The following is a 15,307-nucleotide window of genomic DNA, read 5'->3' as shown; positions in this document are numbered from 1 at the left end:
TGTACAGGTATAAAATATATACACGCCCGACAAACGAAGGTCTTGAGTGCGGAAATCAATGTATTAACTTGCAATAACAAATCTGTCAATGAAAAAGAGCGAAACATTGCTTTCTTTTTAACTCAAGGCTTTGCCTATGATTTTTATGTTGCATTGGGTATTTCAGCATTAAAGAAAGAAATTTGTGTATATGCAAGCAATTAAAGGCATTACAATTCTATGACCAATATCTATTGTTGTATTAAATTTTTTTGATATACAGTATTTTCCGTCTTTATGCTCGTCTAACAAGTTTAATACAACATTGCACAAAAAATAATACAAAAGGAATTCAAAAAAAAATTAATTTTATTATCATTACAATCTTAATAAATAATTCTTAATTGTAAAGGAATAATTTCACAGCAATATCTGCTTTATATCATTTATCCTGCATTTAATCTCCGGTTGGTTATCGTTGGATAGCTCGACTAGGGATTTGGAGAATGTGTCCGTTAATTTGTTTAGCTCTTCCTGGTTATTTTGCTGCTTTAGTTTGGTACCCAAGCAAAAAACTATGTTTAGGGCTTCTTTTCTAAGCCTAGTATGTTTGGCAATACCTAGAAATGAAAATGACATAAATTGTTGAGTTTTAGCTCAAGACGAGGCATTATCCTCAGTAGATTTTAGTGTGTTTAGTGTTTCTTACAAAATTATTCTTTGACTCCAAATTCCTGATGGCTATAATAAGAAGTTAATATAATTTTCCTCATTCTAAAAAAAAAACTCTTTTATGCAAAGCAAAATAATAGACGAAGGGTCCTGACCGGCAGAAATTTCAAATTAAGAATTAAAGAACATTTAAATTCTCAGAAGTCGCCTAATGATAAAAGATCTGCCTTTGGATTGCACCTAAGAGAAACAGGTCATTCATTTAATACAGACGACAATTTCAAAGTTTTGCACAACCTAAATAAAAGCAAAAAATTAAATATATTAGAAAATCTAGAAATAGCAAAACTAGAAATAAATACACAAGTTAATTGTCTGAACGAACCTATTAACGCCCACTACCGAGAAGCGGCCAAAATTGTAAATTTATTTAAGTAGTTTCCACATTCCTGTGAATTTACTGTTTTTTTAAAATGTTCTGTTAACCGCATTTAATCCTGGATGTCTCTATTAGTAATAGTATTAAATATCTGTGTATAATGCAGTACCTTTGTAAATTTTTTTTAAAACCAAAATCCGTTATTGTTTGTAAATACGGTATGATGACATGTTTTTAGATTAATGTACTGTCATGTTATGTGGGTGCCGTTTTTTGACCTTTTTATGGACATTTTGTAATAATATCATGTAAGTTTTACTATGTTTTTAATTAATTTATTAGTTTAATAACAACCTTATATATATTCTACTTACATGGTTTTCCCTTGACAATGGTTTGACAACCGAAACGCGTCGGGATTCTTGAAATAAAGATTGTGAAGTAAACAGAACCCTTCGTCTATTATTTTGCTTTGCATAATGGTACTTCACCCTGGAGAAATTTATGGTAAACTCTTTTTTTTTAAATAAAGGGCTTCTTTCGAACCCTATAAATGAATATTGATACCGCACATTTCTTAATACTCGTTCTCCATTAACAAACTTCAAAGAATTCAATTTATTATGATCCTTTAAGTCGCGAACTAGCACGCTAACAAATAATTTCACAATAATAATTATTAATACATTTTAATCATTTAGTAATCAGTTATGTAACCTGTTTTTACTTTAATAAATTAGTTTTTAAAGTAATGGTCCTTCGAATTATTCATTAAAACCACGATAACGAAATTGTTTTCGATAGACCAATTAACAATAATTGCTGGATTTTTTCAAACTTTCTGTTTTTTTTTCTTTTTTTTATTTCTTTAAAATTATATACATACTTAAAATAAATTGAGTTTTTTTTAATTTTGTTTTATTCTAATTAATGTGAACATTAATGTTATTACGTATATTTGTGAAAAATTAAAATATCCAATGGAGAAATATCAAATAAAGTACAAAGGATCCATAAGAACCTAAATAGAGTAGAATTCCCAAGTCATACTTATTAAAGAAAATTAATAAATTAATTTGGATGGTCCTTAAGGTTGTTTCATATAAACAAAATATGTAGGAAATATATTGAAATTATGAAAACATTTACACCTAAGGGAACCTAAAGCAATTTGACCAATTTTAGAAAAAGAACTTGCTTTTTGGTTTTTAGAATCTAATTTTTCCATTATTTTTTTACAATCGTGTACTGAAATTAACTTCTGTGCTACATTTATTATTATTATTTGTGTTATAAAAAAGGTGATTATATCCAAAGAAAAAGGCTCATGTTCTAAAATACAATTTTTGCAACATTCCTGGATGATAAATATCTTATTTGAATACACAATTTAACTGAACACTAATTTTTATCCAAGAATTCATTATACATGAAATATTGTAGGGCAAAACACTTTTATTGCAAAAAATCGTTGACTAATTTTTAAATTGTAAAACAAATTGTAATCTTAGAAGGCCTAAGTTAACGTTTCGAATGTTTATTTAAAATTGTGTAGTAAAAATGTCTCTTAAAGATTAAGAGCAATCATCAGCACGTGAGCAATCATCAGCCTGAAATGGATTTAACGCGCTTTATCAAGAAGGTGAGCATTTATCAACAACGCATCGCTAAAGCAAATCAGAACACTGTTCGTCTCGCAGCAGACAGACGCACACAGGCGAAATTCGGGGAAAAGCCGGCCATAAATCGGAAATACCAACTTCCCAATTAAGGCCTATTCTGAGTATAATTCAATTATCTAGTTACCTGGGTATAATAAACAATTACCCTTTTGTTTTTCGTCTTGTCACTTGCAAAAATATTTTAGTTGAAAGTTGATGTTCGTGGAGACTTTCATTGTGATTCAAAAGCGCCTGTAAAAAGTAGTAATTTAAATTTAGTTTTTCGGCAAAGTGTGGGTGAAAATTTTGTAAAGCAGCAATGGAGCCTATTGCTAGTGGTAAGTAGAATATTAAAAATTATATTAATTAAAAATATTTCTTTACTTTTTTTTATTACTGATTTTTTGAAAAGTTAACAGTTAATTTTAAAAAAAAATTAACTGAGATTAAACTTAAAAAATTAAGCTAAACTAAAAGTACGATTTCGCGTAATTTCCCGAATTTAAATTAGTTTTAAATTATTGCTTAATAAGTCCTTTGTAAGATCCAATCTTAAGTTGCTGCGATAATTTGCGACCTTGACGAAAAAATATTTTTAAAGATTTGTAGTCCGGGTCCAAATTCGTATAAAATGCTATTGTAGGTCCAAAACGCAAGAAATAATTTTCTGCTACTAACTTGAAGAATAAATAAATTTTTATAAAATAAAACATCATTTAATAGAAAATTTAACATAATAAAAAAATTGCCATGTGGGTTTAAAATTCAATATGGCAACCAATTTTAAATGGCAAAATCTTATGAAAAATAATTAACAAAATTACTTATTATTTCAGGGACAGCAACAAAATCTGCTTGGTTTAAAAGAAGCCAACTTGTCAGTTGGTTAGGAATTTGTCAGTCCAAGAAAAGAATGGAGCAGTGCCGTTATTTGGCAGAAAAAGTGACCTCTACCATGCGAGTTGAACGCTTGTCAGAAGAGTCTTCAAAAGTCATATATAAATTCATCGAGAAATATGACACAAAATGGTCATCAGTATCAAGAAATAAAACTGCATTTGAAAATAAAAATCGAGATTGCTTAAATATTGAGTTGGAATTTTCTTCTGCAATGAATGAAGCTCAACCAGCCGAAATGCAGGATACAACTCTATCGAGTAGAGGGAGGCCATTCACTGGATTTTTAGATTTAAGTGACCGATCAAAAAGAAGAAGAACTGAAGCCTTGAAGAACTAACATTTGCTGCTCAAATGAAGTTTAGGTCCGAAGGTAAACTGGATGAAGCAGATGTGTTAAAAAATGTTGCATTCTCATCACCAACCCGTGCATCAAAATATAAAAAATCTCTTGAAAAAGAATGTGAAGTACCATTTTCAGCGGACGAAGCCTTATCGCTTTTTGTAGAGGCTAAATTGACAAAATTTCAATACAATCTTATAAGAAATTCAACTCTTTATCCTAATTATGAGTCAATAACTGCCGCAAAAAAAAAGGTGCTGCCCAGAAAACCTAAACATTTCTGAGGATGTTGCTGAAGTGCCTCTTCAAAGTTTGCTGGATCATACATCTTTAAGGTTATTTGAGTCCCTAAAAGAAGTTTTAAATTCTTTAAACCAAGAAAAATATAATAATTTAAATTTAATTTGCAAATGGGGGTGTGACGGGAGTTCTGGGATGAGTCAATACAAACAGCAGTTTGCAGAGTCCAATATTTCAGATGCTAATATCTTTTTAACATCAATGGTACCAATTCAGCTCATTAACGGTGATCCGAAATCAAAAGATAAGTTTGTAATCTGGGAAAATCCCAGAACTTCCTCCACACGATTCTGTAGACCTCTTAGAGTCCAGTTTAGGCATGAAACAACAGAGTTATCAGTGAGAGAAAAGCAATATTTTGACCAACAAATTTCAGATTTGCAACCAACAAAGCTTGATACTCAAGGAAACAATGTATTTTTAAAACATTTTATATTTTACAATGATAGATGGCGAATTGTGTAATGCTGTTACTGAAAATACTTCAACTCAGAGATGCTATTTGTGTAATCTAACATCCAAAGATTTTAACAATATCGATAAGGTTTTAAAACAGAAAATTGCTGACGAATCTAGATTTCAATTTGGTTTGTCATCTTTACATGCTTGGATTCGTTTTTTTGAGTGTTTGCTGCATCTATCTTATAAGATGGAATTTAAGCAATGGCAAGCGCGAGGCCAGGAAAACAAAGAAAAACTTGCAAATGCCAAAAAACGAATCCAAGACTTATTTTTTAAAGAAATGGGACTATTGGTTGACCGACCAAAACCTGGTTTTGGAAGTACTAATGACGGCAACACTGCTCGCCGTTTTTTTGAGAATGCTGCTAAAGCTTCGGAAATTACAGGCATTAATCAAGATTTGATATTTAGATTCAGAGTAATTTTATTAACAATTTCTAGTGGTTTTCATATTAAAATCGATAGTTTTAAGGATTACTGTCATGATACGGCCAGAAAATTTGTAGAATTGTATCCGTGGTACAATATGCCAACTTCCGTGCATAAAATCTTAATGCACAGTTCTGATATAATATCATATTTTTTGGTTCCAATTAGGCAACTTGGCGAAGAAGCCCAGGAATCAAGAAATAAAGATATTAAAAGATTCAGAGAATTTCATGCACGGAAGTTTTGAAGAAAACAAAATATGGAAGATATATTTTGTAATCTCTTAATATCTTCTGATCCTTTAATCTCCAATATGAAAAAATCATCTGCTAAAAAGCTTAAACAGTACCCTTTAGAAGTTTTGGCATTTTTTGATGAACCAACAATTTCTGCTGATGAAAGTGATAGTGAAGATATTGATTGATTTTAATTATTATTAAGATAGGTTAGGCTTTACTATTATTACAAAGTTATTGTTAAGTAAGCTCTGTATATACTTTACATACTTAAATATATTACTCTTAACATGTATTTTAATTGCTTATTTTTACACACAAAGCAAAGGTTACTTATAAAATTAAATAGCACAAAAACAAACAAATCACAACTTTATTTAGTAATTTATAATAAGAAATTTTATTAAACTCAGGTACTTATATTATCAAAAGTCTCAACATTTTGAATTTTATTTCAAAAATTTTTTTAAGGAAATGCGTACTTACGCAGCGCCTATGTAATGCAATAAATGAACCCAAGGGGGGCGGGGGGGATTTAAAAAAATGTTTAAAATGAACGTGTTATCTTAGTTCTAACATTTTCTTATGATTAAATATGTTTGTGGTTCATATCAGCACTACTACTATTTATGGCCGGCTTTTCCCCGATTTTCGCCTGTGTGAGACGGGTCAATGTTACCAGAGATTCATCGGGAGGAACCGATTCGTGCATTTTTTAGTTTGCATGCGGTTGGACTTTTTTGCCTTTACTAACAAATAAGTCGCACGCGTATTTTGGTATTTCAAGACGTTTGATTCAGTAAAGAAAATAACTAATAGTTCCATAAAGAATTTCGATTTAATACAGGTTTTCCAGAAAACTATATTAAATGTTAAAATAGTAAATAGTTTGAGAACCGCTGAAGTAAAATCCTTTAAATTAGGTGTAACCGTAAAGAAAATCAAAAGACCTCACAAACAAGGTATAAAGGTCGGGGCACACATATCCGTACCGAGACCGCACCATGCCCGCAGCGTAGCTCGGCCGTGTCTCGGTGCGTTATCTCCCAAAACACACTACTCCGACACACGGCCGCATCCCGCATCGCATTGGACGGTCACGCCGCACTTCAAAGTATTCAGTTTGGATCGAAAGTTAATTGGGTTGGTACATTAAATTTATTTCAAAGAAAAATGTTCTCGAAATTTGGTAATAGTGAATTAGCAATGCTAGCTATTGCATTGGATGAAGAGGAAGAAAACAAAGTCAGAAATAAAAAGAAAAACTTGAGAAGAAAATGGATACACGGTGCTTGGAAAGCAAGAACTACAGAAGGAGAATTCAGCACACTAGTTCCTCATCTGATGCACAACTATACTTTAGAATGACACAATCCACGTTTCATAAGCTACTGAAAAAATTGGAAAAAAACCTTTTATGTTCAATCCCAAAGAAATTTTATTCCACACTCTGTCCTTATAATCTGTATTCCTATATTTTTCATTTTTTTGATCATACAGTGATGGAAACTTCCTTACTTCCTCTATTAACCTTTCAATTTCCATTTTGAATAGCTATATTTTATTGCTCGTTCGAGATCGTACAACGCACCGTCACCGTTGAAAATTAAACAAAACTATTCCCACTCGTCACGGATGCGGTGCGTGCTACATGCTCGGGCACGGTGCGCTGATGTTAAGACTTCGCCATATGATTACTATAGTGTTGTTGACAACCGAGACACGGCCGAGCTGCGCTGCGGGCACGGTGCGTCCTCGGTACGGATTTGTGTGCTCCGACCTTAACTCAACCCACTATTCCATTTAAAATTTTTGAGGTTAGTTCTACCCTGGCTAAGGGATGACAGATGGGGGTGGTATTATACTCTGAAAATGTTTCCTCGTGGTAATCTAAATTGACGTGTCCGAGCGTTTTCTTTTTAAAATCTTTACGAGCCCGACATGGCCGCCGTTTCGTTTTCGTTTAGCCACCCTGTCTATACAGCTCTCGTCAAAGAGAAATAAAAAAATAAATAAATATTAATTTATTTTAATGTTAATCACCTCTAAATATGCCTTCTTAAACAGTTCTTAGCAATCAGAATATAAAAAATTTATTATGACATACGCGTGAACTTCATCAAAGGGGCATAAAATAAATCCCAAAGTTCAATTAATTTCAAAAAAATGTGTGTCTCAGTTTTGAACTCGTTAGATTTAATTTTTTTTTGTGTTTATGGATGTTGTGTGTACTTATAATGACGTAGGTACATGTTTTAGAACAAAGCTGTATAAAATATAAGACAATATTAAACAGTTATGTAAGTAAGTATACAAAAATGAAAATTATAATATAACGAAGTGGTATGTTCTAATGGAAATAGAAAAACCAAAGAATTGTAATACAAAAATTGTAATTTACAGGTCAAGTTCTAGTATGTGAGTCTATAATATGAGTTTCGAATTTCCATGCCTCTACTATGCCTAGGATCTATGATTCGACAGGCAGTAGACATTTAAAATAAAAAATCTTTAATTTTTCTATCATTTTTTCTTTCCAAAATGAATCATTTATTTTCATTTATATATAAATAGTAAAAGCAATGTGGCATTCTTATTCCATATTTGTAGCAATTCTAGGCCTAAACTGATCCTTTTTTGGCTTCCTACTTTTTCGTTTAGAATAATAAACTATTGACTTTCCTTCTTTTCTTTTTCCCATTTTTGAAAAATAAACGTAAAAAACTTAATAGTATAAAGAACAACGTGCAGAAAATTGGAACACCTTTGCAATAAAATACTTCTAAGTGAAATCCCAATCAACATTTCAATTTTACATAATATTGAATTGCTGTTGACCAGTAGCCGATACCGTCGCTTGCACAGTATGCACAGATCGGGCCGAACAAGCGTCGCGCGTTTCTTGATTTGATACATGCTAGCCCGGGCGTGCGTTATTGCCATATGATACTAAACTTATCGGCGGTTCAAGAAATTATAAGAAAAATGCCCGAATTTTGTATTTCCATTCTCAAAGGTTTATTATTAATTTTTTTGAAATAGTTTTTTAATATAATGTTTCTAAAATCGATGTATCTAGAGACGTATAGAAAGGTTTTTTTATTTACCTTTTTGGTTTTTAAATAAAAAATCAATATTTCAGAAATTTAAAAAACTGGCACCTATCAACTCTTGACAAAAATATGTACATTTCATTAGTGAAAACCGCATTAAAAAATATTGTAAAATAAAAAAGTTATCCGAATAATCCCCTTAAGTTATTGATTTTAAGGATTCTAGATCTGAAAAATTACGTAAAAAATTGTAAAAATAAAAAAATTAGTAGGCCTAAGTTGATTCTTTGATTGTTTAATTAAAATTGTATAGTCAAAATGTTTTTTCAAAATTAAATTATTGATTTTAAGGATTCTAGATCTGAAAAAATGTCATCTTAAAATTTTTTAATACTTTGACTTTAAAAAGTGCATATTCTGGAAACGCTTATGCTCTCCCTTACCCCTAGTAGATTTTTAATCAATAAACAACTAAACGCTAAAGATTTATGCAATTTGTATCTATTGTTATAGAAAAATTGCAAATAAGTAAAGAAAAATAAAATAAATTGTCGATGTTTTCTAAAATATGACTGATAAAATATGATCGATGAAGTTATTTTAACTTTCTTCCAGAAATTTGAAATAATTTTTCATATATTCCAGGATCTCTGAGATTTACTTTTGTATATTCACATTTAAAGCATTATTAAATGTCTTGCAGACATTCGATATCAATTTGAAATTTATTTCAGGCATTTGAAGTTTTTCAAGTTTCGTCCCGACATTTAATTATACTCTTCCAGATATTTGAATTAATGCTAAATATAGAGCAAAAAATGAGGGTTAGTCAAATATAAAACCTAAAAATAAAGTTGATGATGGTTGTCTATTCGGAAAAACAAACTAAAATTCACTGTTTACCGCATATTTCCGGTAGGTTCATCAATTCGTGAAAGACAGTTCATTGACTATCAATAATTCCTTTCATTTAAGCATTTTTGCACCTAAAAAATAATGCCTTGAAGACAAACCCAAATATTTGCCCAAAAAAACTTTATGCTCTCAGAACCCTGAGGATCCAACTACAATCAGCGAAACGTCCTCAATTGTAAGCAATATAAACCCGCATTATTATTAATAGGAGTTAAAACAGGTCGTTAAAAGAACTAAACTTACCAAAAGCATACGTTACAGCTTCCAATACTTTATCCACGATCCATTTAAGTTCCTCCCGTTCTAAATGGGTCAGATCGCCGCTTTTTTGCAACAAATGCAGCTTATTAACAAAATTAAAAAGCGCTGACAATATGCTGACTTGCACCGACTTAACCACTTTAGGTAAAGTCGTTAGGCAATGTTCCACAAAGAGATTTTTGAATTTTTCTTGGGTTTCCGGAGCGTTTTCTGGCCACGATTTACCTGTTTAAAAAAAAAGTATGAATTAAATAAATGCTGCGAATAAACAGCCATTTTACCCAATGTGTCATAGGCGGCAATTTTCACATTAATAACGTTCTCTTTGCTGTTCTCCTCCTCGTCTTCCTCGATGTCTTTTTGGCCTCCTTGGTTACTGTCTAGCACGATTTTTAGTATATCGTATACTTGCTCGAACGCGTCTATTTCTAGGGAAGAAGCTACCTCGCCAAGACATTCTAACGCCGAGATTTTGTAAGTGATTTCCTGTTTTTTCGCCTCCCGACACACCGACTCGATTATCACAGAGGGGTTTTTGGTTTTAATAACATCTCTTCGAAAAAGAAATACAATAATAATAATTATTATTATTATTAGTATTATTATTATAAAAAGCAATTTAAAAAAAATATTTTATCTGCTTATATACACCTTTTTTCGGACACTTTGTATATAAGAGTTCCTAAGCTATGACTATAAAAGACGTATAACAAAGTGAATATTGCAGAATAACTTAGGAGTTTGTATTAAAATATCTAGGGGTTCGTATTCCTTAAAGAAGTTTTGCTAAGTTAAGTATAGGTTGACAGTAAAATAAGTAGGGGTGCGTAATTCCTTGATAGAAAACAGTATTTTTAGGAGGTTATTTTAGTAGATAAAGTAAATAAAATAACTATGGTATTCCCGTAGAATTTAGACGATTTCTTAGTACTTTAATGATAAGAGAGCATGAATCGAAAATAAATAAAGGTTCGTATCAAAATATATAGTAGTTTATATTCGGAAAAAGAAATACAATAATTATTATTATAAAAAGCAACTTTTTAAATAATTTATTTTATCCGTCTATATACATCTTTTTCAGACACTGTATATAAAGGGCCATAAGCTAGGACAATAAAAGACGAAAAACATGAATAATCTAGAACTAGGAGTTTGTATTAAAATATTATTATGAAAATGTAAATACGTTAATTATTCTGCTAGTTTTTGTACAATTTTATTAGTATTGTGTAGTTAAAGTTGATTCGTAGGGTTTCTTTAGGGTTCTACTTACGTTTGGTTTATTATTTTCATCTATAGTGTTTAGTTTTTAGGTAGTTCATCTTGTTTGAGAGCCCCATTTTGGCCCCAATTTAGGTTATTTAGGTTATATTATTGTAAATCCCTGTAGTTCTAATTTTCTAGAATTTGTATACTTGCTTGCTTTGACTGTCAGTATTCTCCTAAAATTATTGGTCTCTTTGGGCAAAAACAATGAAGATAATTCTAAATATTTCGAAACTGTTCCATCGGGTTTTAAAAAGGACGCGCTTCGTGACAAATCATTCAGTTTTAATTGTTTAGTCAGTTTTTACCTTGGAAACAATTAAACGACAGTCAAAGCGAGTTAGGTTAGTGCTTTTGACGTTGACAATAAAAGTGTGTTCCCGAATTTCGTTACAATTGGTGTCAGAAGTAAAGGATATTTGGAAGCTCATTTTAGTGGATGCCTTTAACAAGAAGTCAGGCCAAGATGGAGACCGAGAAATTGATGGAGCTGCTATTAAGGAAGTTTGACGAGCAAAAAGTAGAACAAGAAGAACGAGACCGTAAACAGAAGGAAGAACAAGAACAACGAGACCGTAAACAGAAGGAAGAACAAGAAGAACGAGACCGCAAACAAGAAGAACGAGACCGTAAACAGAAGGAAGAACAAGAACAACGAGACCGTAAACAGAAGGAAGAACAAGAAGAACGAGACCGTAAACAGAAGAAAGAACAAGAAGAACGAGACCGTAAACAGAAGGTAGAACAAGAAGAACGAGACCGTAAACTGAAGGAAGAACAAGAAGAACGAGACCGCAAACAAGAAGAAAGAACAAGAAGAACGAGACCGTAAACTGAAGGAAGAACAAGAAGAACGAGACCGCAAACAAGAAGAGCGAGACAAGAAACAGGAAGATTTACTAAAGACAATTAAATCTGACCTGAAGAAGGAAAATGAAGACCTGATAAAGACCATGAAAGATGACCTAAAGAAAGAAAATGAAGACCTGATTCGAACCATGAAAGATGACTTACTTAATTTAAAAAATAATCTTAAAAAGGAGCAGGAGGAACGAGACAGAAAACAAGAGGAACGAGTTTTACAACTTAAAGAAGATCTGGAGAAGAATCAGAAACAATTAATGACTAACTTTGAAGCAACAGTAGAAGAAGAATTGGGGCAAGTACAAAAAAAGATCCAAGAACTAGAGATGAAAGTAAAACGGACTCCAACAGTTTGAGGCCGATGTTGCTCGATTAGTAAATCTGGCTTACCCTTCAGCCCCAACAGAGTTCCGAGAACAAATTTCTATAAATTGTTTTATTGACGGAGTTCGAGATCCAGATACTAACCACGCTCTAAGGATGGCTCATCATAAAAGTATATCAGAAGCTTTGGCCCATGGACTAGAGTATGAGGCAGCTTTTCAAGCAACTAGAAGGCAGACATTTCTGACAAATCTCCAGAACTTAAAGCTTATTGGTCTCAATGGAATTCATTGGTTATAAAAGATGGATTATTAAAAAGAGTCTGGGAGAGCGTAGATGGAAAAGAAAAGACATATCTGACAGTCCTTCCTCGAAAACGTATTCCGGAAGTCCTTGAAGCTGTTCATGGCGGTGTCGGCGGAGGACATTTTGGAGTTAGTAAGACCTTGGCAAAAGTGAGAGAACGGTTTTACTGGCTGAACAGTCATCAAGATGTTGAACGCTGGTGCCGACAGTGTGAGCAGTGTTCGTCAAGCAAGGGCCCAAAAACCCGGACAAGAGGAAAGATGATGCAGTATCTTGTTGGTGCACCTTTTGAACGAATTGCCATAGACGTAGCAGGACCCTTTCCTACTAGTAGCTCCGGAAACCGATATGCTCTTGTTGTTATGGATTACTTTAGTAAGTGGCCCGAGGTTTATCCGATTCCAAACCAAGAAGCAACGACAGTAGCTGAAGTGCTGTTCCAGAACTGGATTTGTCGATTTGGTGTACCCAGAGAGATACATTCAGACCAAGGAAGGAACTTTGAGTCACAAATATTCCAACAAGTATGCCAGTTGCTGGGAATCAATAAGACCCGTACAACCCCACTACACCCTCAGTCTGATGGAATGGTTGAAAGATTTAACCGGACACTTGAAACCTATTTAAGGATGGTAGTAAACTCTAAGCAAACCGACTGGGATACCTGTATACAACCATTCCTATTGGCATATCGTTCTTCTATCCACAAGTCAACTGGAAAAAGCCCGGCAAAAGTTGTCTACGGTGATGAAATTCGTTTACCTTTGGACATTATTACTGGAAGACCCCATAAGTCTGAAACCCTGGAGGAGTACGTCGACCATTTACAAGAGCGTTTACAAATTGTTCACGAACAAGCACGGGATAAACTTCATCTAGAAAGTAACAGAATGAAATCACGTTATGACATAAAGGCAAATTCTACCGGTTTTAATCCTGGGGATAAAGTCTGGTTATACAATCCACGGAGGACGAAGGGCAAGTCACCAAAGCTCCAGAAGGATTGGGAAGGTCCATTCAATGTGGTCACCAGAATCAACGACGTGGTGTACCGTATCCAGCGACATCCGACAGCGAAGATGAAAATTGTAAACATCGTCCGGCTAGCGCCCTATCATGACTCAGGTGGTCCCATGTTTGATCGGGACGATCAAAATTGAGAGGGGAGCAGTATTATGAAAATGTAAATACGTTAATTATTCTGCTAGTTTTTGTACAATTTTATTAGTATTGTGTAGTTAAAGTTGATTCGTAGGGTTTCTTTAGGGTTCTACTTACGTTTGGTTTATTATTTTCATCTATAGTGTTTAGTTTTTAGGTAGTTCATCTTGTTTGAGAGCCCCATTTTGGCCCCAATTTAGGTTATTTAGGTTATATTATTGTAAATCCCTGTAGTTCTAATTTTCTAGAATTTGTATACTTGCTTGCTTTGACTGTCAGTATTCTCCTAAAATTATTGGTCTCTTTGGGCAAAAACAATGAAGATAATTCTAAATATTTCGAAACTGTTCCATCGGGTTTTAAAAAGGACGCGCTTCGTGACAAATCATTCAGTTTTAATTGTTTAGTCAGTTTTTACCTTGGAAACAATTAAACGACAGTCAAAGCGAGTTAGGTTAGTGCTTTTGACGTTGACAATAAAAGTGTGTTCCCGAATTTCGTTACAATATCTAGGGGTTCGTAGCACTTTAAGGAAATGGGTAAACAGGAATATCTAGTAGAATAACTAGAGGTTTCTAATAAAATATATACTACAAATTTTCAAATGAAGTTGGGTACAGCTTGACAGTAAAATAAGTAGGGGTACGTAATTCCTTGAACTTACTTGCAATTGGAGCATAAACTGGATAAGGCTTTCAGCAGTTTATCCTTTCCTTTCCAGGTTTTCCCTGTTAAGCCTGTTAAGAGAATATTGAGGAAAGATTCACAGAATTTGGCTTCCATGGATGATCCCAATTTACTGGCTACGGTCGCTACAGCATTAGCTGCCTAGAATAAAGTGTGATTGTCTTATTACAAGTTTTCCTAAGATATATCTCCGAATCTGAATATCGATAGAAATCCATATTTTGTTTTATGCAATTTAGTAGTAGTAACAACGCCTTATTCGCTCAGAGTACACGAATCTTTTTTGCCACTCATGTCACAGTTTTTTAAGGAAAAATAATCAAGACATCTATAATATGGTCTAATATTAACTAAAGATTAATTTTTTTGCAAAAACATAAATTTTTATTATTTAGAGTTAATTTAATTTGATTTATTTAAAAGCGAGCATTTTTTCAAAAAAAAAAACATGAATTTTTACCGAAATATTCGAAATACACTGGGTTAATTTCTGATAGTTTTACCTGAGCCTTGACTGTCCAAGACGATGATTCTAGGGCCTGTTTAAGCATATCGAAAATTTCCTCGATGTTTTGGCGGATTCCGGTTTCGGTGCCTGAAAAACCAACATTTGCATTTTAGATTTGATTCAAAACGAATTTTAATCAATTAAAGTAATCATTCAATTAAAGGAAAATTCCAGATTAGAATAATTTAAAAATAACCCAGAAATAGAGCTTGGAATTTGTTTAATGAATCATTTTCTTCCTCGTATTTAATTTTTTTAAATTCCAGGCTTTTGAATTCATTATATCTTCCAGCACTTCTAATCATTAATCATCTAGTGACCTAATTAACACGTTGAGTGCCACCGTCCAGTTTACTAGACATAGCAGTTTCTTACTCATAGCCCCCGCGTCCAGTTAACTGGACATTTTACAATCGCGCTTTAATGTATACCGATTTATTTTCGGGCTATGTGAATAGATTAGAATTGTCAAGTGTGGGCTATAGTATATGATTTACGTAAATATTTTACGATTTTACTTATCAAACTCATATTAGGCACAATATGGCAACTTCGAGTACGAACGAAGTTATTTCGTGCGTGTCGCTGCCGGGTATGTTTT

At 32.9% G+C, this 15,307-nt stretch overlaps 1 protein-coding gene across 1 annotated transcript in view; it reads right to left on the bottom strand.

Annotated features, from left to right (window-relative positions):
- Nucleotides 1-330: 330 nt before the first annotated feature.
- The window catches only part of LOC126734598 (proteasome-associated protein ECM29 homolog), a 51,118-nt gene continuing 36,141 nt past the window's right edge, over nt 331-15,307 (bottom strand). Inside the window, exons 12-16 of the mRNA XM_050438291.1 lie at nt 14,702-14,793; nt 14,176-14,339; nt 9,869-10,140; nt 9,570-9,812; nt 331-599 (exon numbers count right to left, since the gene is read on the bottom strand). Of these exons, the coding sequence (XP_050294248.1) occupies nt 400-599; nt 9,570-9,812; nt 9,869-10,140; nt 14,176-14,339; nt 14,702-14,793 (971 nt within the window). The 3' untranslated portion in view covers nt 331-399. The remainder of the gene's footprint in view (nt 600-9,569; nt 9,813-9,868; nt 10,141-14,175; nt 14,340-14,701; nt 14,794-15,307) is intronic.

This window comes from Anthonomus grandis, chromosome 3 (assembly GCF_022605725.1).
Source record: "Anthonomus grandis grandis chromosome 3, icAntGran1.3, whole genome shotgun sequence".
Taxonomy (NCBI): Eukaryota; Metazoa; Arthropoda; class Insecta; order Coleoptera; family Curculionidae; genus Anthonomus; species Anthonomus grandis.
The sequence above is the reverse complement of the archived record's forward strand: the minus strand, read 5'-3'. Positions and strand labels throughout refer to the sequence as shown.